The 23,685-nt window shown below is 40.8% G+C and overlaps 2 protein-coding genes across 2 annotated transcripts; both read left to right on the top strand.

The window, feature by feature from the left end:
- Positions 1–36: 36 nt before the first annotated feature.
- TXNDC12 (thioredoxin domain containing 12) lies at positions 37–21,747 on the top strand. The gene is made up of 7 exons (XM_019742844.2): positions 37–259; positions 9,278–9,338; positions 15,535–15,587; positions 16,350–16,423; positions 18,040–18,109; positions 18,814–18,897; positions 20,899–21,747. The coding sequence occupies exons 1-7, from the start codon at positions 163–165 to the stop codon at positions 20,976–20,978; spliced, it is 519 nt and encodes a 172-aa protein (XP_019598403.1). The 5' UTR covers positions 37–162; the 3' UTR covers positions 20,979–21,747.
- KTI12 (KTI12 chromatin associated homolog) lies at positions 11,431–13,181 on the top strand. The gene has a single exon (XM_019742843.2). The coding sequence runs from the start codon at positions 11,559–11,561 to the stop codon at positions 12,618–12,620; it is 1,062 nt and encodes a 353-aa protein (XP_019598402.2). The 5' UTR covers positions 11,431–11,558; the 3' UTR covers positions 12,621–13,181.
- Positions 21,748–23,685: the final 1,938 nt, after the last annotated feature.

Here is a 23,685-nt window from a genome sequence, read left to right as displayed (position 1 = left end):
ACCACCCACATCCGTCTAACATCACTTCCTTCAGGGTTAGAAAAAAAAAAATCTGGGAACGCGAGGGGTTGGGTTGAGCCGCACTAGGGGTATAGCGCGGACCTTCTGCTAGGACTCCGGCCCTGCATCTGGTCAGCCCGGTGGCCTCTCGCGTTTACTACCATGGAGCCGCGGTCTCGTCTCGGGGCCACCTGTTTGCTGGGCTTCAGTTTCCTGCTCCTGGTCACCTCTTCTGATGGACATACTGGGCTTGGAAAGGGTCAGACCGCGTTCTTATCTTAATCTTTACTCATCCTGGGTCCCAGCCCAGTATAACTCTCTTCTAGTCTTTAACAAGAGTCCCCTGCCGTTCTGTCTCTTAAGCCGCGCCAGATTCTTTTTAACCCTCTCCAACCGCTCCTGGAGTTTGAAGATTTCTTGGGTTAGGGAGTCGCGGGTCTGGGGAATGTTGTGATGGGGAAGTTGTACTTGAGGCCTCCCCAAATTCTTGGGTTGGGCCAAGGAATGGCCCTTGAATTAGGAAAAGCACATTTAAGAGCCCAGCATAGTGCTTAGCCCTCGGTGGGTCCTCAAGGAAGGTCACTTTTCCTGCTAGGTCCTTCGGGGACTTTCATATGCAGAGATTCTTGCTGAGTCTGAAGATCTTTCACCTCACCTCTTCCCTGGAGAGCTAGGTTACTGCCTCCTTGCCCTACTGGGAACAGCACCTGCTTTCCAGGAAAAGATGACTGGTACTTAAGGAAGGGGTAGATGAGGGGAGGCCTCATGTTAAGAGGGGTCACCAACAATTGTCCCTCCTGTGGTTCACTCAGTGTGTCTGAAGAAGAAGATGAATTTTTTTTGAGGCCTGAGGGGACAGTGCTTATAAATAGGAGAGAATAGGAGATGTTACCCCCCTACTCCATTCCATCACCCACCTCTTCATTCAGACTTACTGTTTATGCTTTTCTAAGTGGATGAGTAGTTGCATGGATTCCCCTTCCCTTCCATTGTTTTGTACAGACCTTACTGTGTGGAATGACTGTGCTGCAGTCTTGCTGTTTTAAATTCTGTTTTCTCTTATCCTCTCTATTTGTACATTTATTGGTGGGTGATGAGATTGGGTAGACTTTCAGTGTACCTGAATACAGTCACTCCTTCATTCGGTAAATAATTTCTTACTACCTACCGTATTCCAGGCACTACCTTGGGCAGTGGGGATATAGAGGTACACAGGACAGACAAGGCTCCTGTTCTCATGAGAGACAGACAGTAGACAGACATACGAACAAATTAATATGACATTTCAGCTAGAGATACAATGTGCGGGGAAGAAAATGAAACTGAGATCGAGTAGAAAGGCTGGAAAGGATGAGGAAGCTGGCATTACTTGAGCTAGGAAGCTCAGGGAACACTTCTTTGAGAAGGTGATATGTGCGTTTCCATCTCAGTGATGAAACTGCACAGTGAATTCTCCTGGGCCAGAATTTTTAAATACTGACAATTCCATTTTAAAACAGATTACTGTATATTTAGCATAAAATTGTAAGTTCCAAGAGAGACAGAAGAGTATAGTGTTATGAGCGTGAGTTTAGATCTGAGTTTTAATTTATTCTGCCACGAACCAGCTAAGAGGCCTGAGGCAAGTTGCTTAACTTCTCTAAGCTTAGTCCCTCATCTGTAACAATGGGCATAATTACCTCGGTCTGTTCCAGTTACTGTGTTAGATGTAAGCAATTCCTTGCCTTGGAGTCGTCTAGTCAGTATCTTTATTCCTTGTTAGAGATTAAGCTCTGTGTAGTTATCCCAGTTACCATTACTGCATAATAAACCACCCCAAAACTTAGTGGTGTAAAGAAATCATTTTATTATACTCGTGATTCTGTAGGTCAGGGATTCAAACAAGGCACAGTAGGGAAGGTATGTTACTTGCTTCCATGATGTCTGGGGCCTAGTCGAGCTGATTTCTTCTCCATGTAGTCTTTCTTCATAGACTAGTATGGGCTTCCTTACAGTATGACAGCTAGATTCCAAGAGTGAGTGCGTCAAAAGAACAAGGTGGAAATGCATAGCATTTTTATCATCTAGCTTTACAAGTCACATGGCATCCCTTCCACTATACTCTGTATGGGCATGTTCAAGGGGGAGGGAATTCACCCTTCGACCCCTCCCGCATGGGGGCATGTTGAGTTCATATTGTAAGAAGAGCATATGGAATAAGTATTGTTGCAACTATCTTTGAAAAATGTAGTCTGCCCCAGGAAGCCAGGACCATTTTTGTCTTATTCATGCTTAGGAATATTTGTTGAAAGAATGGTATACGTGATCATTGTGGTCCCTGTCTTTTTTCAGTTTATAGTCTGAAGACTCAAGTCAAGTAAGCAGGCAATTGCATGACACTGATATGTACTGTGAGCAGGGGAACACCAGGTAACTAGGAGCACAGAGAAGGGTAACGTGAGGCAGGGGGGCTGTGTTGTGATGATTAAATGAAAAAAAAGGCACTTAATATTGTGTTACAAATTTGGAAAGTATTTAGTTAATGTGTATTATTATGTCCTCCCAAAAAATATTTAATTGTTCCTGAAAGGAGTTAATAATATTTCAAACTTCCATTTTTTTGTATTTCTTGGGTATGGATTCTTGGGAAATAGATTATAGACCACTCACCCCACCTCCCAAAAAAGTGCTACCCGAAGCAGTGGTTCCTGAAAATCTTGATGGGTAAGATTTCTTCCCAGATGTGTAAGTAGCTCTGGCTCTTTCCAGAAGATGGTTTGCATACCGGAGAGACTGAATGATTCTACTGTTTTCATTAAGAAGAGGAAGTACTGTGGTGGGGTGCGAGCACTGGTTGGGAATTAGAAGGCCTGTGTTTTAATCCTGGTCAGACCGTAGAGATAGTTGTGGTCTTCCCTGGGGACCATTTATTAAATGTGAGAGAGTTGGACTAGAAATGATTCCTAAAGAGTCCTTCCAGCTCTAATATTTTGGGGTTCTAAAATAATTTTGTTATTCTCCATGTGCTAAAAAATTTGGAATATATCACCTATGGAGAGAAGTGTAATAACTAACTTTTATTATATACTTGGTATATGCCAAGCACTGTTCTGTACATTTTTCACATGTTGGCTGATTTAATTCTCATAATAACCTTCTGAGATAGCTAATATTATCATTCCCATTTCACAGATAAGAACCTAGAATGGGGCACAGGAGTCACACAGCTAGTAAGTGGGCTAGCTGGGCTACAAATCCCAGAGCCAGTGCTCTTAACCAGTATACCACTCCCACGTCTGAGTGCAGAAATTCCTTTGAAGACTTAAAGGAGAAATAAGAAAGCTGTCAGAGGGGGCGATTCATGTGTTCTGCCTGAAACAGAAATGGATGATTGTCAAGTCTCCGGAATAAAAATTTGGCACTGATACATATGGAATGTTTGCCTTCCACACTGTCCCGTTCCCATTCACAACAACCCTATGGAATAGAAATTTTTCTTAGGCATATTTTGCCTTTGTGAAAACAGTGAGTGGCTAAACTAGAATTCCAACCAAAGTCTGTTTGACTGCAGATAGACTTTATTTAGCCACTATGTTATTCTACCTCTCAGGTACAGTGTTACCTGTGTTTAGAGGCTTGGCTGCTAGCTCTGACACTTGACCTTTCCTTTCGTCAGCTGGGAGGGGGGGTGGATAATACTTTCCTGATGTTTTGTTTTGTTTACACTGGTGGAAACAATTTTAGGATGAAGAGCTTGGGAATTCTGATGTAAATGCTGTGTTTAGAAATGGTCACTTTCTCTTTCTTTTTTTTCCTTTTTAAATGAATGTTTTAGAGAGGGAGCTGCTGACGTGGGACCCTTTAGCTCACTTTGCAGATAACTGGCATAAATTAAGCGGCTGTGCAGGTGACACTTTAGGAAATTGGACCCTCTTCAGATGTTCCACATTGGCATGGGTGTGAGTGTGGGTGGTGTCCCCAAGTAGGTGATTTTAGTAACAAAGATAAACATTCTACCTTTTCAAATTATTTTTGAAGGGAAACAAAAGGACTCAGGTTTTCCAGATCTGAAGTCAGTGTTTTCCTTCAGCTTTGGTGAAGCCACATTCCTTCATTCATTTATTCATTTCAGTCTTTGCTAGGGAGGCAGTAAAGTGTTGTGAGTCGTTAAACTACAGATTCTGGAACTCCACCACCTAGGTTCTAATCCCAGGTCTGCCACTTCCTGGCAGTGCAACCTTGGGCAAGCTATTGAACTTCAGCTTCCATGTTTGTAAAATGGCGATAATTAGCATTTCTACTTCGTAAGTTTATTGTGAGGATTAAATAAGTTAATACGTGTAAAAACAGTGCCTGACATGTACTAAATGCCATGTGAGTGTTAGTCAGTATTAATATTGTTATTGTTGTCCGTATGTTATTGTAATTATCACATAAAGTAAGCAAGCACTCAAAAAGTAATGGTGGTGATTATTACTATTACCTTGTTTCCCCAAAATTAAGACCTAGCCGGACCATCAGCTCTAATGCGTCTTTTGGAACAAAAATTAATGTAAGACTGGGCCTAATATAGTATAATATAATATAATACAATATAATATAATATAATATAATATAATATAATATAATATAATATAATACCGGGTCTTATATATGTAATATAATATAATATGGGGTCCTACATTAATTTTTGCTCCAAAGGATGCATTAGAGCTGATGGTCCGGCTCGGTCTTATTTTCGGGGAAACAGGGTATGAAAAATTCCAGTGAACTTTTTAAGTTTTCAAAGAAATTTTGTACTCATAAGTGAATTGTTCCAAATTACACCTCTGGACTTACTGTTAGGAATAATGCAGTGGGGAAGCTTGGGAAGTGTTGGGGTACTGGAAAAGTATTTAATTAGGAATCAGGAGACCTAACTTCTGGTTGTGGCTTCCTTTGTGGTCTTGGGTAGGCTCTGCCCTTTTCTAGGCTCTGCCCTTTGTAACATGAGACTGATTGATCTCTAAGTTTGTGCTGTCCAATACAGTAGCACTAGCCACATGTCATGCTTAAATTTTAAATTAATTAAAATGAAATACAATTAAAAATTTAGCTCCTCAGTTGCATTAGCTGCATTTCAAGTACTCAGGAGGCACTTGGGGATTGTGGTTACTGTATGGAACAGTGCAGCTATAGAACATTTCTGTCATTGCAGAAATTTCTGTTGACTAATGCTGTCAGGAGGGTCTCTCTTAGTGATAACCTCCTGTGGTTTGTCAGCTTTGTCAGCTAGCTTCTGAGTAGCCCAGGTTTATGGAGAGATTTTATTTTACCTGCTATTAATCTAGCTTCCCTGACTTTCATTTGGTATATATTTTTCAATCATTTTATCTTCAACTTTTGTAAGACCTTCTGTTTTAGGTACTCTTGTAAACATATACTTCGTGTTTTGTTTCTTTGTGTTTTTTTTTAACCAAAATTTGACCATTTCTGTCTTTTAACTCTTAACTGGCAAATTTAGTCCACTTATGCTTGTGGTAATTATTGACAGAGCTAGTCTTATTTCTCTCATCCAGTTTCCATTGCTGCTGTTTCTTGATATGCTTTTTTTTTTTTTCCCCCCTCTCTCTTTTTGTGCCTTTTCTTTGGGGGTTGAGTATTTGCTTGTTCTTTTTTTTCTTCAATATTATTTTACATTAGTTTCAGGCGTAGTATTTGCTTGTTCTTTTTTTGTTTTATCTCCTGTATTAGTTTGGAAGTTGGCACTCTAGTTCTTTTCTTTCAGTGGTTACTCTCGAAATTTTACTTGCATACTTAACAAAATCTAACATTAATATCTTAAGCTCCCAATAGTAAGAGGGCTCCAAAACATTTTAACTTCAGTGACTTCCTCCTTACTTTTAAGCAGTTACTGTCCAGAATTTTAGTTCTGTCTTGTTTTCAACTCTATAAATTGAGCATTAAAAATTTTCATACAGATAATATTTAAATTTATCTACATGTTTACCAGTGTGTTTGCTCACTATTTCTTGTATCCAGCCTGTCTTCTGGAATTGCTTCCTTCCTGAAATGTGCCCTTTATTTATCCTTTTAGTTTCTCAGGTTCTTCTTTCCTAGGTGACTATTTGGTGTTTCCTCTTATCTCTTCAAACCTTCAGTACTTCCTCTACAATCCTTGCTCTCAGCTGGTGACCATGCTTCCTATTTAAAAGAAGACAGAAAGAATCAGAAGAGGGCTTTCAAAAGCTGTCTCCACTACACTTACCCACCTTCTGGCACCATCTATTCTTCCTTTTCTGTCTTTGTGGGATAACCTATCTGTGCTCCTAGCGATTCTAATCCCTCTACTTAAGTACTAAATCCCATCTTCTTTCACCCACTGAAGATATTTTTTATTCTCCCTTCTCATCATGTATCATCAGTTTTTCTACCATTATTATATCATTTTTTATCAGCTTTCAACATAGTATAGTTTCCTCCATATTAAATTAAAACCCTTCCTCAACTTACAGCTTCCTTTGCTGTAGCAATTTCCCCTTGTTCAGCAAAGTTCTTCGAAAGGAGTTGTACGCCTATGTACTAGTTCCCTTATTCTTCCCCTGGGCTATCTTCATCTTGCGCTAATGCTTTCATCTTCACTCCTCTATTGAAACTGTTCTTGTCAAGGTCAGCATTATTCTCCAGTTGCTAAATCCAGTGGTCATTTCTGATTTAACAGGAATATTGGAGTCAGTTGATTATCCATCCTTCTTGAAGCATTTTGGATACACTTGAATTCTAGGACTCTATGTGCTGCTTCTTTCCTGGCAGTTCTTTCTCATGGCCTTAGCTGGTTTTCTTGATCAACCCTTACCTGGGAGAGCTACAGGGCTCCCTTTCCTTCTATACTCACTGCCTTGGTGATCTTATTCAGTCCCAGGCTTTAAATAACATCCATATGCTGATAACTCTCCTTTGAATTCCAGGCTCAGCTATTCAGTTGCTTATTCAGCATCTCTACTTGGATGTCTAGTAAGCATCTCAACATGAACATGTATCCAAATCCAAACTGTTAATGTTCCTTTCCAAAACTCACTTTACCGGCTCCCTTTCCCATCTCTGTTAATGGCAACTCCATTCTTCCAGTTGCCCAGGCCAAAACCCTTAGAGTCATCCTTAACTTTTCTTACCTCATATCCATGCAAAATCCTTTTGACTTTGCCTTCAAAATATATCCAGAATTTGAAAGTATTTTACTTCCTCCCACCACAGCTGGTCTAAACCACCATCATTCCTTGCTTGGGTGATGGCAGTAACCACTTTCTAGTCTCTTTTGCTTTTGCTTTTCTCACCTGTGTAAGTTTGCTAGGGCTGCAAAGTACCACAAACTGAGTGGCTTAAACATAAGTTTATTGTCGCACAATTTTGGAGGCTAGAAGTCCAAAATCAACGTATTGGCAGGATTGGTTCCTTTTGAAGGCTGAGGGAGGGCTCTGTGCCAGACCTCTCTCCTTGTTGATGGCTGTGTTCTCCCTGTGTGTGCATATCTGTGCCCACATTTCCCCTTTTTATATGGAGACCAGTCATATTGGATTAGGGCCCACCCTGATGACTTCCTTGCCTCTGAAAAGACCTTGTAACTAAATAAGGTCACAATCTGAGGTCCTGGGAATCAAGACTCCAATAAATCTTTTTTGGGGAGAGAGAATTCAACCCATAACACTCCCTGTAGTCTGTTTTCAGTACAGAAACCAGAACAATCCTGTTAAAACACAAATCACGTTACTACTCTGCTTAAAAATCTTCTAAGAGCTTACAATAAAAGCCAGAGTCCTCACAGTGGCCTACTAGACCCTGCATTGTTTGTTCCCTCCCTTGGCTCTTGTCCTTAACCCCTTCTACTTTGAATGACGACATTGTGTGGTGGTGTGGTGTTTGAAAGCAAGGAGTCTGGACTCTGCCTGTCTAGGTTCAGATCCGAGCTCTGATACTCACTAGCTATGTGAACTTGATCAAGTTACTTAAACTTTGTGCCTCAGAGTCCTCATCTGTAAAATAAGGTGAATAAGAGTACCTACCTCTAAGGATGTTATGAGGATCAATATTTATAAAGTACTTAGAGTAGTGCCTGGCCTATTAAATTAATAGCAAATATTTCTAGCAATTCTCCAGTCCCAGATACTGTTCTAAGCTCTTTAATGTACTCATTTATTCCTCATAGCAACTCTATGAGGTAGCTGCTATTGTTATCCTCATTTACAGCTGAGTAAACTGAGGTTAAGTAACTTGCTCAAAGTCACATAGCTAGTAAGTTGCAGAACTAGGATTCAAGCTCAAGGAGTCTAGATCCAGAGTCCATGCTCTTAACCACTACATAATGCTGCTCAATTAAAATTTATTTGTTGAAATAATAAATGATGAATACCTGATTGTGAGAAAAAAGATAATTTTTCCCCTTGCTCTTAAAAGATAATTTTGCTAGGCACATAATTCTCAGTTTAGAGATTTTTTTCAGCATTTTGAAGATGATATTCTGCTGTCTTCTGATTTCTAGTTTGTTCCTGTCAGTCAAATTATTGATCTTTTGTAAGAAATATATCATTTCTTTGAAATGATTTTAGGAAAAGTGTGGAAAGTGAGCCTGGAGAGGTGGGTAGGTGCCATATTTTGAAAATCTTTGTAAGTCCTGCTACAAGAATTTGACTTTTCTTTTTAGGGCATTGGTAAGCCTCTGGAAGATTTTTACCCAGCAGGGATGTGATTTTAAAACATCAGTCTGGTGAAGTGTGGGGAATAATAAGAATAGTTTTAAATACATTATCTCATTTAATCCTTACACCAACACTTAGAGGTAGGTATTATTATCTTAATTTTGTTGAAGAAATTGGGACTTCAGTTACAAAATTCACACATTTCATAGGAAGTGGAGTCACACACACCCATGTCTTTCTGACTCTAAAACTATATTGCTGTATTGTCTCCAACTAGTATGATTTGTTATGACCTGCTTTATGTTTACTCTGTGGAAAATTCTCATTCACTCTTATAGTATTATTTGCATACTCTGTGTTTACAAAGCATTTTATAGCCATTATTTAATTTAGTATCCTTAAAACTATGAATAGGCAGTGTTATCTCCATCTTACAGGTCTGAAAAGTGAGGCTTGATGTCTGGGACTATCCATGGTCCCATACACCCAGAAAGTGGTGGAGCTGGGACTTGAAACCATGCTCTTCATAGAGGAAAGCCTTTTTTATGGGTGAACATGCCACACTTCTTTCTTGGGTTTTTGCCCTTTGTTCATATGTGAATGTTTATAAAACTCTTTCCTTCCAGGTTTTGGAGATCACATTCATTGGAGGACACTAGAAGATGGGAAGAGAGAAGCAGCTGCCAGGTATAAGATATGGTTTTAGGTTATTGATGGTAGTAAAACACTTTCCAGACATCAACTTAGCATTAATTTCAGGTGAAGGTCATGCCAAGGCAGAGTAAAAACTGAGTAGTTGCCTGATAACACAACAATAATACTATGTAACATTTAGTAAGTGCTTTCTATGCACAAGACATTGAATTATGTGAATTAACTTATTTAATTTTTTTTTTTTTAAAGGCAAGGATGTGGTTTTTTTATTTTTTTTTTATTTATTTATTTTTATTTTTTTAAGGGGAACAGGACTTTACTGGGGAACACTGTGTACTTCCAGGCCTTTTTTTTTTTTTTCCAAGTCAAGTTTCAATCTTAGTTGTGGAGGGTACTGTTCAGCTTCAAGTTGTTGTCCTTTCAGTCTTAGTTGTGGAGGGCACAGCTCAGCTCCAGGTCCAGTTGCCGTTTTCTAGTTGCAGGGGGCACAGCCCACCATCCCTTGCGGGAGTCGAACTGGCAACCTTGTGGTTGAGAGCCCATGCTCCAACCAACTGAGCCATCCGGGAGGCAGCTCAGCTCAAGGTGCCGTGTTCAACCTTAGTTGCAGGGGGCAGAGCCCACCATCCCTTGCGGGACTCGAGGAGTTGAACTGGCAACCTTGTGGTTGAGAGCCCACTGGCCCATGTGGGAATCGAACCGGCAGCCTTCGGAGTTAGGAGCATGGAGCTCTAACCGCCTGAGCCACCGGGCCGGCCCAACTTATTTAATTTTTAAAATACCTCTTTTGAGATGGTACTGTTGTTACCTTCATTTTAGAGATGAGAAAACTAAGGCACAGAGCAGTTAAGTAACTTGCTCAAGATCACACAGCTAATAAGTAGTGAAGCCAAGATTCAGATGTAAGCACTCTGGCTGTAGAGCCCACACTCAACCAGTAAGCCATACTGCCTAATTGTCTGAAGTTAAATAGTGTCAGGTTCCAATTGGGTTTAGTCTATGCACAGACAACTGGTACAAAGGAAGAGGAAAAGGCAGAACAGAGGGTGAAAGGCTAAACACTGAGCTCAGTGCTTTACATGCATTAATTTATTTAATCCTTACAACCTATGAGGTTGGTTCAGCATGTGAAATAAGAACTGTTATTATTTTACAGGAGAGGAAATTGAGATATGGAATGGGTAAATAACTTGACAATAGTGTACACATCTTGGAAATGGCAGAGCCAAGACTTGAATGTTCTGTACTATACTATACTGGAGAGATACAAAGACCTAATATATATGCACCTACTTTATATTACACATACATACATTTGCACAGAAACACTCACACTTCTGCACCTACCAAACTGTAGTGCTTGCTTATGCTAGAACAGATCCCACAGCTTCATGGCTGAATCTCACACCTGCAGGAATAGGGTTGCCAGATTTAGCAAATAAAAATAAAGGATGCCCAGTTAAATTTGAATGTCAGGTAAACAATAAACAATTTTAAATATGCCCATGCAGTATTTGAAACATACTTATATTAAAAAACATATTTTTTTGTTGTTTATCTGAAATTCAAATTTAACTATTTTATCTGGTAACCTTACCCAGGAGAAAAATTCCTATTTTTCAAGTTTTGTATCAAATGACTATTCCTAGATAAAGTCTTCAGAGATTTTTCTGGGCAGTTTGTTTTTTCTCTTCTGTGCTTTTACAACCCAACGTACATCTACCCATTGTAGTACATGCTATTCTACTTGTAGGGGCCTAACTCTTCCCTTTCAGACCCTTGATCTCCTTTGGGGGAACTGTTTGTCATCTCTGAATCCCCAAACATGGAGATGTTGAATGATTGAAATGGTTGTTGAATAAACAGATATTAAGTGTCATTGCCTGTGAGGAATGAAGGGGAAGTAGCATTTGTGAATTGTCTTCTATATGCTTAATATAGTTGTGATTGTTTGCAGTATTTAATGTTCATTAAGGCCTCATTATAAATGGATGGACAAAGTCTTTGGCCGCAGGGAGATCGCATTATCCGGAGGCCTATAACATTTGACATGAATGACCGATGCCATTCTAGCCTCCATCTTCTTTCTGAGAGAGCATAGTTACTAGCATAGAACTCCGTTTTCCATAGCAACAAGAGGTCCTTTCAGAGTCAAAGGAGGCCGGAAGTGCTGTTTGCATTTCCGCTTGCGTCGGAGACGCCGGCAACCCGGAAGTTTACGCGCGCGGTTGCACATGGGCGCTCGCTGGAAAGATGCCGCTTGTGGTGTTTTGCGGGCTGCCGTACAGCGGCAAGAGCCGACGCGCGGAGGAGCTCCGCGTGGCGCTGGCGGCCGAAGGACGCGCCGTGTACGTAGTGGACGACGCGGCCGTGCTGGGCGCGGAGGACGCGACAGTGTACGGTGATTCGGCCCGTGAGAAGGCGTTACGTGGAGCCCTGCGAGCCGCGGTGGAGCGGCGCCTTAGTCGTCAAGATGTGGTCATCCTCGACTCGCTCAACTACATCAAGGGCTTCCGCTACGAGCTCTACTGCCTGGCGCGGGCGGCACGCACCCCTCTCTGCCTGGTCTACTGCGTACGGCCCGGCAGTCTGAACCGGGGACCTCGGGTGGACACGGAGGACAACCGAAACCTAAATGTCAGTGTGAGTTGGCAGCCGCGCGCTGAGGAGGGAGGAAGACCTCTGGCAGCAGGCACCCGTGTCCTCAGGGGACCGCAAGCAGTGGACTCTGTAGTCAACGGGAGAGCCCAGGCGGATGTACCTAAGGAACTGGAGCCGGAGGAAACCGAGGCAACAGATCTTCCAGCTCTGGTGACTCCGGAATTCGAGAAATCTGCAAATCATGTGTCCAGTGCTTTTTACCCTAACGAACTTCTGGAGGCACTAACGCAGCGCTTCGAGGCTCCCGACTCTCGGAACCGCTGGGACCGGCCCCTGTTCACCTTGGTGGGCTTAGAGGAGCCATTGCCTCTGGCAGAAATCCGGGCTGCCCTGTTTGAGAACCGGGCTCCTCCACCCCATCAGTCTACACAGTCCCAGCCCCTTGCCTCTGGCAGCTTTCTGCACCAGTTAGATCAGGTCACTAGACAAGTGTTGGCGGGACTGATGGAAGCGCAGAAGAGTGCAGTCCCTGGAGACCTGCTCAAGCTTCCTGGCATCACGGAGCACCTTCGGTTTACCAGGCCTTTGACCATGGCAGAACTGAGTCGCCTCCGACGCCAGTTTATTTCCTACACCAAAATGCATCCCAACAATGAGAACCTGCCTCAGCTGGCCAATATGTTTCTGCAGTATCTGAGCCAGAGCTTGCACTAACCAGAGGGGGTAGAGGGAAAAGCCATTGCTCCCTGTCTAACCTTCACTGCATTGTGTTTCTCTGCGACGATGAATATGAATATCTGCAGAGCATATTGATGTGTGGCACTGGAGTTATTGTGACTGATTCACTCACACTTTCCGGAATGCCTCTGTGCCAGGCCTTGAGTTTGAAGGGTCTTGGGAAATTTCTCCAGAAGACAGAGCTCAAGTGGACAGGGCTTGCTTAGATTGGATTTTACTTGGGATATCACACAATATGGATCCCCCCCCCCCCCATCTGAACTGTGGGAGAGCAGACTGGATGAGTGAATTGTTTAAAACAATTGTGAACAGAAGCTGAAGACGGCACAGTTCTGTATCTGCACTGGCCTTCTTACATACCACAAATAGTTTTTTTGTGTACTGTACCTAAACTTTTTGCTAATCTCTGTCCTGGGGCCTGGGGTCACAGATAAATCCACTGGTTTCTGTCCTTGGGAAGCTTTGCTTCTAGTGGAAGTGAAATACATAATCACTAGATTATTTTATCTAATAAAATTATTAGATCTTTCAGAAGAAGAGAGTTGTCTGGAATCTCTTTCACTTAATGTAACTTAATGTCCTTCATGTAATGTATTTACTATAACAGTGTAGATACACATATATTACTGTTTTGCCTTTGAAATGGTACTTCAGTAGTGCTTGGTGAGAGACTGGATGTCTATAACTTGTGCTTCATTCTGTATATCAAGGAAACTGGTATTTTTAAGCTTGTCTTCTTTTCATTGATTTCATTAAACAAATGGTAGGTACCTACCAGTGCTTGTGATTTTTAAAGATAAATTAGGTATAGTCTTTGCCCCTGAGAAGTTAATAGTTTAGTGAGAAATACAAGTAAACAGACAATTACAGGATGTAAGGAGCTGGTAGTTAGAAAATAATGACAGAATGCTTTGGGAGCCCAGAGGACAAAAGGACTAACTAGCTGTTGAGAGATAGTGGTTTTGCAAAGGCTTCACCGAGGAATTAATATGTGAACTGTCACTCTAGAGCAAAGGTCAGTAAAGGGCCAAATATTTTAGGCTTTGTGGACTATAGGGTTTCTGTTGTAACTTATCAGCTTTGCCTTTGTAGTACAAAAGCAGCCATAGTAAGTATAAAAATGGGTAAATGTTTTTATAGAACTATGGACACTTGAAATGGGAATTATATTTAATTTTAACATATCACAAGGCACTATTTTTAGACTTGTTTTTCAACCATTTAAAAATGTAAAAAAAAAAAAAAAAAAATTTTATTTCACAGCCCTACAGAAGTAGGCAGTGGGCTGGCTGGGTTAGGCCTGCCAGTGTAATTTGCTGACCTCTGATCTAGGAGGCTGAGTAGGAATTTGCTTGGAAGAAAGGAGGGAGTAAGACATTCTAAACTCAGAATGTATGCAGCTGCTAAAAGGATGGGCTGCCTTGGTTGGTGATGTATTTCTTGCTCATCAGGTAGTCGACCACTTTTTGTTTCTGATATATGAGAGAGGATTCCTGCGTGAAATAGAGATTTGGACTAGGAAATCTCTTGAAGTCCTTTTCCAACCTTCATTCTCTGATTCGAAGTTGATTGTTGTTTGAGTTTGGTATATAAACCCATGAATTCTGGATTGCCATTCTAAACTGAAGTAGATGATATTCAGAACAGTAGTTCTGGAGTCAGACTTATGAATTAGTAAGTGGCAGAACCTAGATTTTATGTGGCCAAATATTTAATCTCTTGGGCGTCTCAGTTTTCTCATTTCTATTAGGAGACTGTTAATAATATCTACTTTGAGGATTGTTGTGAGGATTTAAATGAAATGATGCATATAAAGCACATAGCACAATGTTGTATAATAAATGTTTAGCACATTTTGGGTATTAGTATAGTTACCTACCTAGATCCCACTTCTCACCTAAGCTTGCCTTGTTCATTTGGTTTGTAAGCTTTTACAAGTATTAGAGGCCGAAGTCCATCCCCAATTTGTAGTAAGCCTGTGATGAGATAGCTGAATACTTCATCTGACACTTACTAAATTAATTAGTTTATGTATATTTAGAATAGTGCCTAGTACATAGTAATTGTTATATAAGTGTTTGCAATCAATATTATTGTATGTGCTGGATGTAGGGGATATAGAGACAGCTAAGAGTTCCTTAGGAAGCTCCAAGTCTGGTGGGAGGAGATGGGTAATAGATCTAGATCAGTGTAGTAAATGCAGTGTTATACAGAGTTATGATGGTATGGTGATACGGGAGTCAGATGATGGCTGCTTACCTAGGACCCTCCTACAAGTTGGCATTTGAGCCTTGAGAGCTTAAAGAGCATCTGGCTAAGACTGGTTCAGGTGGATTATATTTCTCATTATTTAAAAAAAAGAAAAAGCTTTTTCCTCCCTGATTATAAAAATTACATTTAATCATTGAAAAATTGGAAATACAGAAAAAGTATAGTAAAATCCACAATCCCATTACCCAGTGATAACTGCTATTATGTTTTGGTACATTTCCTTTGGGCTCTTTTATTTATACATATTTGTATAATTGAAACCAAACTACAGATAATACTTTTATATTAAAGTTTTTAATTTATACCAATGAAAATTTTTATTAACATTTTCATTGGTTATATGATCATAACATTTAGAAATACTCTAATTTGATGTTTTCTTCTACAGCCTTTTCTCCCTAGCATTAAAGCCCAAATTTGCAAAATTTACAGGACTATCAGAACTTTCCAATAATTTTGTTATAATAATCTGTTATTGAATAGGTTGTCTTAAAATTTTCCCACTTGAAATGGTACTATATGAACGTCTTTGTACATTTGTCTTCATAAGTTGGTCATTCTATAAGGATAGATTTCGAGTGGAATTTACTAGATTATATTGTTTTGTTTTGTTTTTAAGTGGATTGCCCCTGATGGTGATAATTCATAAGTCCTGGTGTGGAGCTTGCAAAGGTAAGTGCAAATGATCAAACCTCAGATGTGTTCTCAAATAATAACATTTAAAAAATATGAGCAGTGACTTTGGCCCAGCACTGCTGATTGCTTTAAGGAATACCGAAGAAGTATACGACATAGATTCCCTGCCCCCAGAAATTTTCAGTTTTATTTTCAAGGGGTTGGAGGGTGAGGCGATTAAGTAGAGTATGGGATTAAGTGTTACAATAGTCATGTGGATAGAAATGTTAGAGGAAGCTGAAGGTGACAGAGAGAGACATAACAAGTAGTTAGAGAAGTCTTCCTGGAGGAGGTGAGAATGAAATTAGAACCCAAGGTTATCTTGCTTTGTAGCATGTATTCTTTCTGCTATACCAGCCTGCCACTTTCCAGTCAGATTTTTTACTTTAATTTGTATATTACACTTAATAAAATCCTAGTTGGAAATAATTGATGTAATAACATATATACATCAGTTGTATTGTTACTATATTATCTATTACTTCTTCAATAAAAACAAGTAGTAATATTTTTTTTCATTTGTATACCATTATCCATATTTTATAAATGAGGTAAGAGCTTCAGAGAAAAGAAGTTAGTCACTTAAGGTCACGTAACTATGCAAGTAAGTGGCAAAAGTAGGACCAGAATTCAGGTGTCCTGATTTCTGGTTCTAAAGATTAAGAAAGAAAAACAGGGTTCTGTGAATCAACTCAGCAAATTAGGGCTTCGATATAATAATGATGTTTCTTCTATTCCAAAATCTTTTTTTTTCCCTAGCTTTAAAGCCCAAATTTGCAGAATCTACAGAAATTTCAGAACTTTCCCATAATTTTGTTATGGTAAATCTTGAGGTAAGACTTCCAGAGTTTCACCTTTCTGCTATGATTTTAAGTCTTTACTCTTTTAGAATTACCATCATTAATGGTATAAAATCTTATTCAGCAGAGCTGGCTGTATTTCTGTTTTTCTCTTGACCTTTAATACTAAGGCTTGCATCAGATAAGGTAGAAAGCCATCCAGCCTCCACTTGTGGGAGGAGCTAGGATAGGAGGGATTGGATAAGGTGGCTAAATTTTAAGGTCCTATCATTCTTTGTCTATGATTATGATATGTTTTTTATATCTTTGTATAGCTGAACTAAAGGTATAGTCACACATGCAACCCACAACTCCCTGCAAAATGTGATTAAGTTGAAAATCTACTCTGTGCTGGGCTTATATGTATAACCTTCCTGTTTCTTCATTAGATATCCTTTATGTGTTTCACATAGACCAGAGGTCTTGGAATCTCAAATTAGAATATCAGATCTTAGAGTTAAAAGGGATTTTTAGGCCATTGGTGCTATTCCCATTTGACAGAAAGAATATCTTAGGCCTGAAGGAATAAGTGATTTAGTCAAGATCGTAGAGCCCAATAAGGGATTAAGAATAGGTACTATGGCCTAGCTGGGCTGCCTTTTAGGCCACACTCTTCAAATGTGGGATGCTTGGATGCTCTATGATGATACTCCTCCCCTAAATTTCTGTAAAATAATGTTTACTTAAACATAGTACTGGAAATTTTCAGAACACATTAAAAGTTAATGTTGAGGCAGCTAAGGGATTGTTTATATTAGCTGGGAGATAGCTGAATGCTGATATACCTCACTCAAGGCAAAATTATATTAAATAAAGAAATGCCCATTTAACTTCTGAAATGGGGATTGCACCATAAATGGCAAAATTGCTATTGATTCCTATGCATATGAACTCACCACTTTCTATGGTAAGTTAGAATCACCTCTTAAAGGAAACAAATGTCTTCAGTGAGCATTCTCCAACTTCGGAGAATTTCTTAGAAAACTAATTGTGTGGTCATATCTCCTGGAAAGAGTATAACTCCACAATAGTAGTTAAAACATCATTCTCATTAATTCATGCATTCAAGAAATACTGTGTGCAAGTCAGTGATGGAGGTATTGGGAATCGGCAAAGAATAAAATAGACAAAATTCCCTGCCCTCGTTGAAATACATATGGGGACTTGAATATGGAGACAGACAATTAAATAAAATATATCAGTGGTAATAAATGCTATGGCTAAAAATGAAGGGTGGAGGTGATAGTTTGCAAAGATAGTTAGAAAAGAAGGTGATGTTGAGCAAAAATTTGAAGCAGAATAGTGAGTGAGCCGTTTGGATAATGGGGGAAATGTTCCAGGCAGAGGGTCAAAAAGTACAAAAGTCTGAGTTAGGAACAGGCCAGTCTGCTGTTGCTGTTTAATGACAGCAACGCCAACAGGCTAGTGTGGTTGAAATAGCCTGAACAAGGGGTAAGACATGAAGTTAGAGAGGTGCCTAGGTGGCAGATCATGTAGGGCCCTTTAGGCCGCTGCAAGGACTTGGGGTTTTACCCTCAGTAAAAGAGGAAGCCACTGAAAGGTTTTGAGGAGAGAGGGGACATGATCTGACTGAAGTTTACCCTTAATAGGATGAAGAGGAACCCAAGGATGAAGCATTCAGCCCTGATGGGGGTTATATTCCACGAATCCTTTTCCTGGGTAAGGTGAAAGATCTACATCTGGCGATCCATGATGTGGAAGGAGAGAGAAAAGAGTCGGGCACTGAGTCGACCTAGTGAAACTACTGGGATGGCTAAAAACAAAAGCAGACAAAAACCAATTTCAAGAGAGAGTGGGGGACAATTCTGAATGCCAGAACTTCAAGTCTGAAGGAAAGCTTTCCCCGTTAACTAACTGCTTCTGTGAGCGGTGACAGGGTTGATAATCCATTTATTCACTCAGCAATCCTCTGTGCATCAGCCATAAATAACGCACTGCAGGGACAGAGAGAAGCCACACCATAGTGCAGCTGAGGCAATGCAATACTATAACCAGACAAATGGCTTCCTGCAATTGTATAAAAGATATTTCATGGCCACCTAATCTTTACTCAACATTCTGCTAAATTTTGTGGGGGGTGCAAATAAAAATACAGGATCCCATCACCATCAAACAGAAAAGGAACATGTCAGGAAGAAGGAACAGTCTATGCCAGGGCATAGGGGGAGGGTGGCGGTTGTGTTCAGGGAGCGGCAAGGAGTTGAGTGTATGACTGCAGCATAAAACAAGGGCGTGGGTGGTGAGATAATGGGCTGCAGAGATGTGCAGCCTTCATTTCCCAGAAGGCCTAGTGTACTGTATAGTGTCTGAAGTACCTCTCTGTTGTAATTATTGCAACCCCTGTGCCATTTTGTCTTCAACAGATCCCAGTGGCAAGGTGCATCCTGAAATTATCAATGAGAATGGAAACCCCAGCTACAAGTATTTCTATATCAGTGCTGAACAAGGTATGGTTCTGTTGAGAGAGGAGGGAGGTATGCCGCTAAATTTAGCTACGATGAACTACGTACTGTGTTTCCCCAAAAGTAAGACCGGGTCTTATACCGTGTTTCTATGAAAATAAGACCTAACTGGAAAATAAGCCCTAGCATGATTTTTCAGGATGACAGTTCCTGAACATAAGCCCTAATGCATCTTGTGGAGCAAAAATTAATGTAAGACCCGCTCTTATTTCCAGGGAAACATGGTCCTACAAGGTCAATGATGGGAAACTCACTTCACCTGTAAGCTGAGCATCTCCTGTATGACTAGCTTTTGGCCACATCCTGTGTAGCACATAGGAGAAAGATAAGACTGAGCCCCTTCCCTAGCTGCTTACAGTCCAGTTGGGAGCTAACTGACCCACGGGAAACTGAAGAACTGAGGTGCCCAGAGATAGTACTTGCCCGTAGTCAGAGTTGGGATTTCAGTCCAGAACTTAGTTTTTTTTCCACTGCACTAATGCTACTCTTTTAAGAATTCAAAGGAGAGGCATGCTGACTATTAGCTGATCAAGTCTAAAAGGTTTCATAGATAGTAAACTTTAACTGGACCTAGAAGGATAAGAATTTGTCTCTATGGACAGATATGAGGAGGAATTTCAAGCTACAGAAGCAAGGGTGGATGCGGGGCAGGGGTTTGGGCGCGTGTGTGGGGACATTGTAGCCCAACATGGCGAGTCCGGAAGCCTCGCTAGAGGAGGTGATGATTGAGTCCTGAAGAATGAGACTAGCTGGCAGAAGAGTGCAACGGGCGTTCCAGGCAGAGAGGACAGCATCAGCACAAACAGGTGAAGGAAGGCGGAAATGATAAAATCAGTCACGCTCTTTTATTCTCTCATTCTTAAGCACAGTCATTCCAGAGGCAGGGGTTGGAATTGATGCCATGTACTGTCACTGTTTTCCTTTGGAAATTCCCCCTGCCATCTATAAAAGGGGGTTGTTTGCCGTGTGTCCCCCATTGCCATGCTGCCAGATTGTTGATGACTTTATGTGTTGAGTCCTTGAGAATCTTATTTCTCAGAATAGGGAGAGGAAGGAGATCTGGAAAGGTTATCCTCTCCTTCCCGTCTTCTTACCACATGCAGATTACTGGAGTTTGGTATTAGAGGGAAATTTTCCACATGGAGAAGGACAGCTGGACTTTAGGTCCCCAACTCTTGACCCTGAGGTTTACCTTCGCTTTAGAATTTTGTCCACGTTACCACCACCATCTTCATGCTGGCATCATCCTTCAACACATTAGTCCAAATGTGGACACAAGACCTTTGCCTGAGTCCCTCATGCCTCAACTCACGAAACTGGAACATACAGACCTGGTTTGACTAAAGGATGGGCAAGACAGAAAGGAAATAACATGCTACCACCTGGCTCTTATGAGGTTATAGGCTTACTTTCTGAGAGTCACAGCCTCTGGCTCAACCTAACTCCTGGCCTGCCATTGTATAGGGAGCCTGTACCCAAATAGCTGCCCTCTTTGAAGTCTAAATGCACAAGAGGGCTGCCCTGAGATAGACAGGAAGTCCCATTTCTCATCTACCAGGGGCCTTCCTTCCAGGTGTCTCTTTTGCCTGAGAACTTGGCTTCTTCCATGGTGGGAAGGTGTTTTCTATTCCCTTAAGTCTTCAAGTGAACAGGTAGTCTATGACAGGTCCATCTCTAATCCTGGAGGTTAAGCAAAGTAACTGCTAACATTTTTGTAGCACTTCCTGGTTTACACAGCACTTTTAATATCCATTGTCATTTAATTTTTACAATAATCTTTGTGAAGTAAGTAGCATTATCTCATTTTATAGACAAGGAAACAAATACAAAGAGGTAAAATGACTTTTCAGGGCTAAAATCCAGAACTAGATCTTGAGTCCAGATCCCATGCTCCTCTCATATGTCTCCTAAAACATAAAAATCTATATTGGTTGTCAAATGTCAAATATTAAAGATCTGCTTTCCCCCCCAACCTTTATTTCACAGTTGTTCAGGGGATGAAGGAAGCTCAGGAAAGGCTGACGGGTGATGCCTACAAACAGAAACATCTTGAAGATGAGTTGTAACAGGAATGTCTCCCTTTCCTCAAAGTTCGTGTTCTGGGAGGAAAGCAGCAGGGAGGGAATATTGAGAAATCACTCAGAACAATTCAACCAACCAGGAACCCTTACTCCTGCCTCCATGGGAAGGAACTCGCCTTTGGAAGAGTTCTGCTAACAGAATCTGGACTCCATGTTTGTAGATCAAGCAAAGTGTGGCGGACTTCCTTCTCTTGTCCCTTCTCACCTAAATGTCTGTCATTGAATGTAGAGAATGGTACTTTTTGACACAATACTTGAGCCATTTCAAGGTTTACTCCTCACACTTAAGTATTTGAATCTTTCCATTTCCTCCCACTTTACTAGCCTTGCTGGTGAAAGGAGACCAGGAGCATCTTTTCTACAATGTTACAATTGCAGAAATCACTTATTTAAAACAACAAATCCTTAATGTATATCAGTAATTCTATCCCCACCAAGGAGACCAGCCTGTTTCTTCTGTTTTTTTTCTCTCCTGCGAGTAATCTTGGGTTTCTTCCATGAATCCCTGCAACTTTCTTCCTCTTCTCCTGCTTGGGCTTCCCTGTTTGCAGGCATGCGTTTGCAGGAATGGCTGTGTGCTTGGACTCAGCCCCAGCTGGAAGCATGCTTTCCCTGTTACTGTTGGAGAAACTCAAACCTTCAAGTCCTAGGCGGAGCCATTTTTGTCAAGTTGTCAACTGTATTTTTGTACTGGGGTTAACAAACATAAAATATTAATTGCTCTATTAAACTTTAATAAAATTTTAAAAGGAAATGTGCTGTGATGATCTTTTTGTTATTGAAGAATGGAAGGAGGGGCAGGTCAGGAAGAAAACGGACTTTGAGAGCTTCATCTAGGACTCCACCTTCCACATTCAAATGGGTCAGAGCTTATCTCTTCTACTTTTTAAATAGCTGAATCCCCTCCGTCCTCACTTTCACTGTTTTAGTGCAGAGCAGGCTTTTGCTATTTCCTACACTACTGTGACAGCCTCTTAACTTGTCTGAGACCAGTATTCTCTCCTACAATCCATCCTCTTTCCAAAACGCAAATGTGACAGTGTCACCCCCCCTGCTTAAAGCCTTTCCTGTCACCTTCGAGGTAATATTAGGAAACATATGGGCCTCAGTATGTGCCAGGCATTCTTCTAAGTGCTTTATGTGTGTCATTCCATTTCACTTGCCTTCATCCTAACTGCCCTGTGAGAAAGGTACATTATAATCTCTGCTTTACAGAAGGAGAATTTGAAGTATGTGATGACGCCAAGGCACAGGCTGAAGTCATGATCTTCACCATGGCCTTTGAGAAGCTGCCTGTTCTTCAACGTTATTCGTTCCCCTTCATGTCTTTGCATTTCGTGTTGTGGGGACATCCAGTTGCTTCAAGTTCCCCTCACAACATGCTCCTTTATACTTTCGTATCTTTGCTTGGCTTGCTTCCTCTGCCTAAAACATCTTTTCTTTTTATTCATCCTTCACATTCAGAGCCATCTCTTGTGGAGTCTTTCCTGATCTTTCTCGGAAGGATAAAGTGCGCCTCTCCCAATACATCTACATGGCTCCACACCACATGATACTGTAATTACCTATTTGTACATCTGTGACTGTCACCAGACCGCCATTCTTCTCTAGGACAGAGGCTATTACTGTTCTGTGTACCAAGGTCCCAAAACAGTATATACTGTCAAGTGAATAGCCAAGCTCTCTGGTAGGTTCCTTTCATCCATTCTCCATGTTCCATCAGTTGTCCTATGGGATAGGTATTATTAGCCTTATTTTATGGAGAAGGAGACTTTGGAGATGGAAGTGGCTTGCCCTCAGTTTCTAGATTAAATACGGATTCTAACCATCCCTATCTTACTCCAAACTCATGCTTTTTCAACCAAACCTTACCTCCTTTATGGTTAAGGTGTAATTCAGAACAGGAGTTTTCAATCTGGAGTACATAAAGAAAGATTTTACAGGAGATACTTGAGCACAGACACTTTAGTGACTTGATATCCAGATCATCATTTTCCCAAAAGTGATTTCCCAGGATTCCGCAAAAATTAATTACTATACGATCCACCAATTCCACTTCAGAGTATATACCCGAAAGAATTGAATGTAAGGACTCGAATAAATATTTGCACAGCCATGTTTATAGCATTTTTCACAATAGCCAAAAGGTGGGAGCAACTCAAGTATCTGCCAACGGATGAAGAGGTAAACAAAAAGTGGTGTATACGTACAATGGAATGTGAGTTTCCTTCCTTTCAGCCCCTGTACTCAGGCTGTTTTCAGCACTGTGGCTGCTGGTCAGTCCTGGGAGAATGTAGTTCCCATTTGGAGCACAAGGGGGAGTAAGACAACCTTTGCAAAGGGTCACAGGGCTGACTTAACCAGCCTTCCTTCACAAGCTTTATGAGAGAGGCACAATAGGAGGAGATACTTTTCCAAAATTAGAAGGGGAATCCTGACTTATAGATTCTAGGTGAGCGATAACTATTCTTCAGTTCCCTGAATATGTATTTGAGGGGGGAGACCATTGGCAAGCATGATGAACCTAGTTATAAGAGCTATCAGATCCCTTAGAGTAGCTGTTTTTGAATATCCTATTATGTGTCATGTCTTTTACACACGCTATCACATTTAGTTTAACTCTTTCAAATAGCCAGTGAAATAATTCTTATCCTCATTTTACAGATAAACAAATCTATGTGATCAAGAGAAA

Source organism: Rhinolophus sinicus, linkage group LG06 (genome assembly GCF_036562045.2).
Source record: "Rhinolophus sinicus isolate RSC01 linkage group LG06, ASM3656204v1, whole genome shotgun sequence".
Lineage (NCBI taxonomy): Eukaryota > Metazoa > Chordata > Mammalia > Chiroptera > Rhinolophidae > Rhinolophus > Rhinolophus sinicus.
Note: the sequence above shows the minus strand (reverse complement) of the source record. Positions and strands in the feature narration are given on the sequence as shown.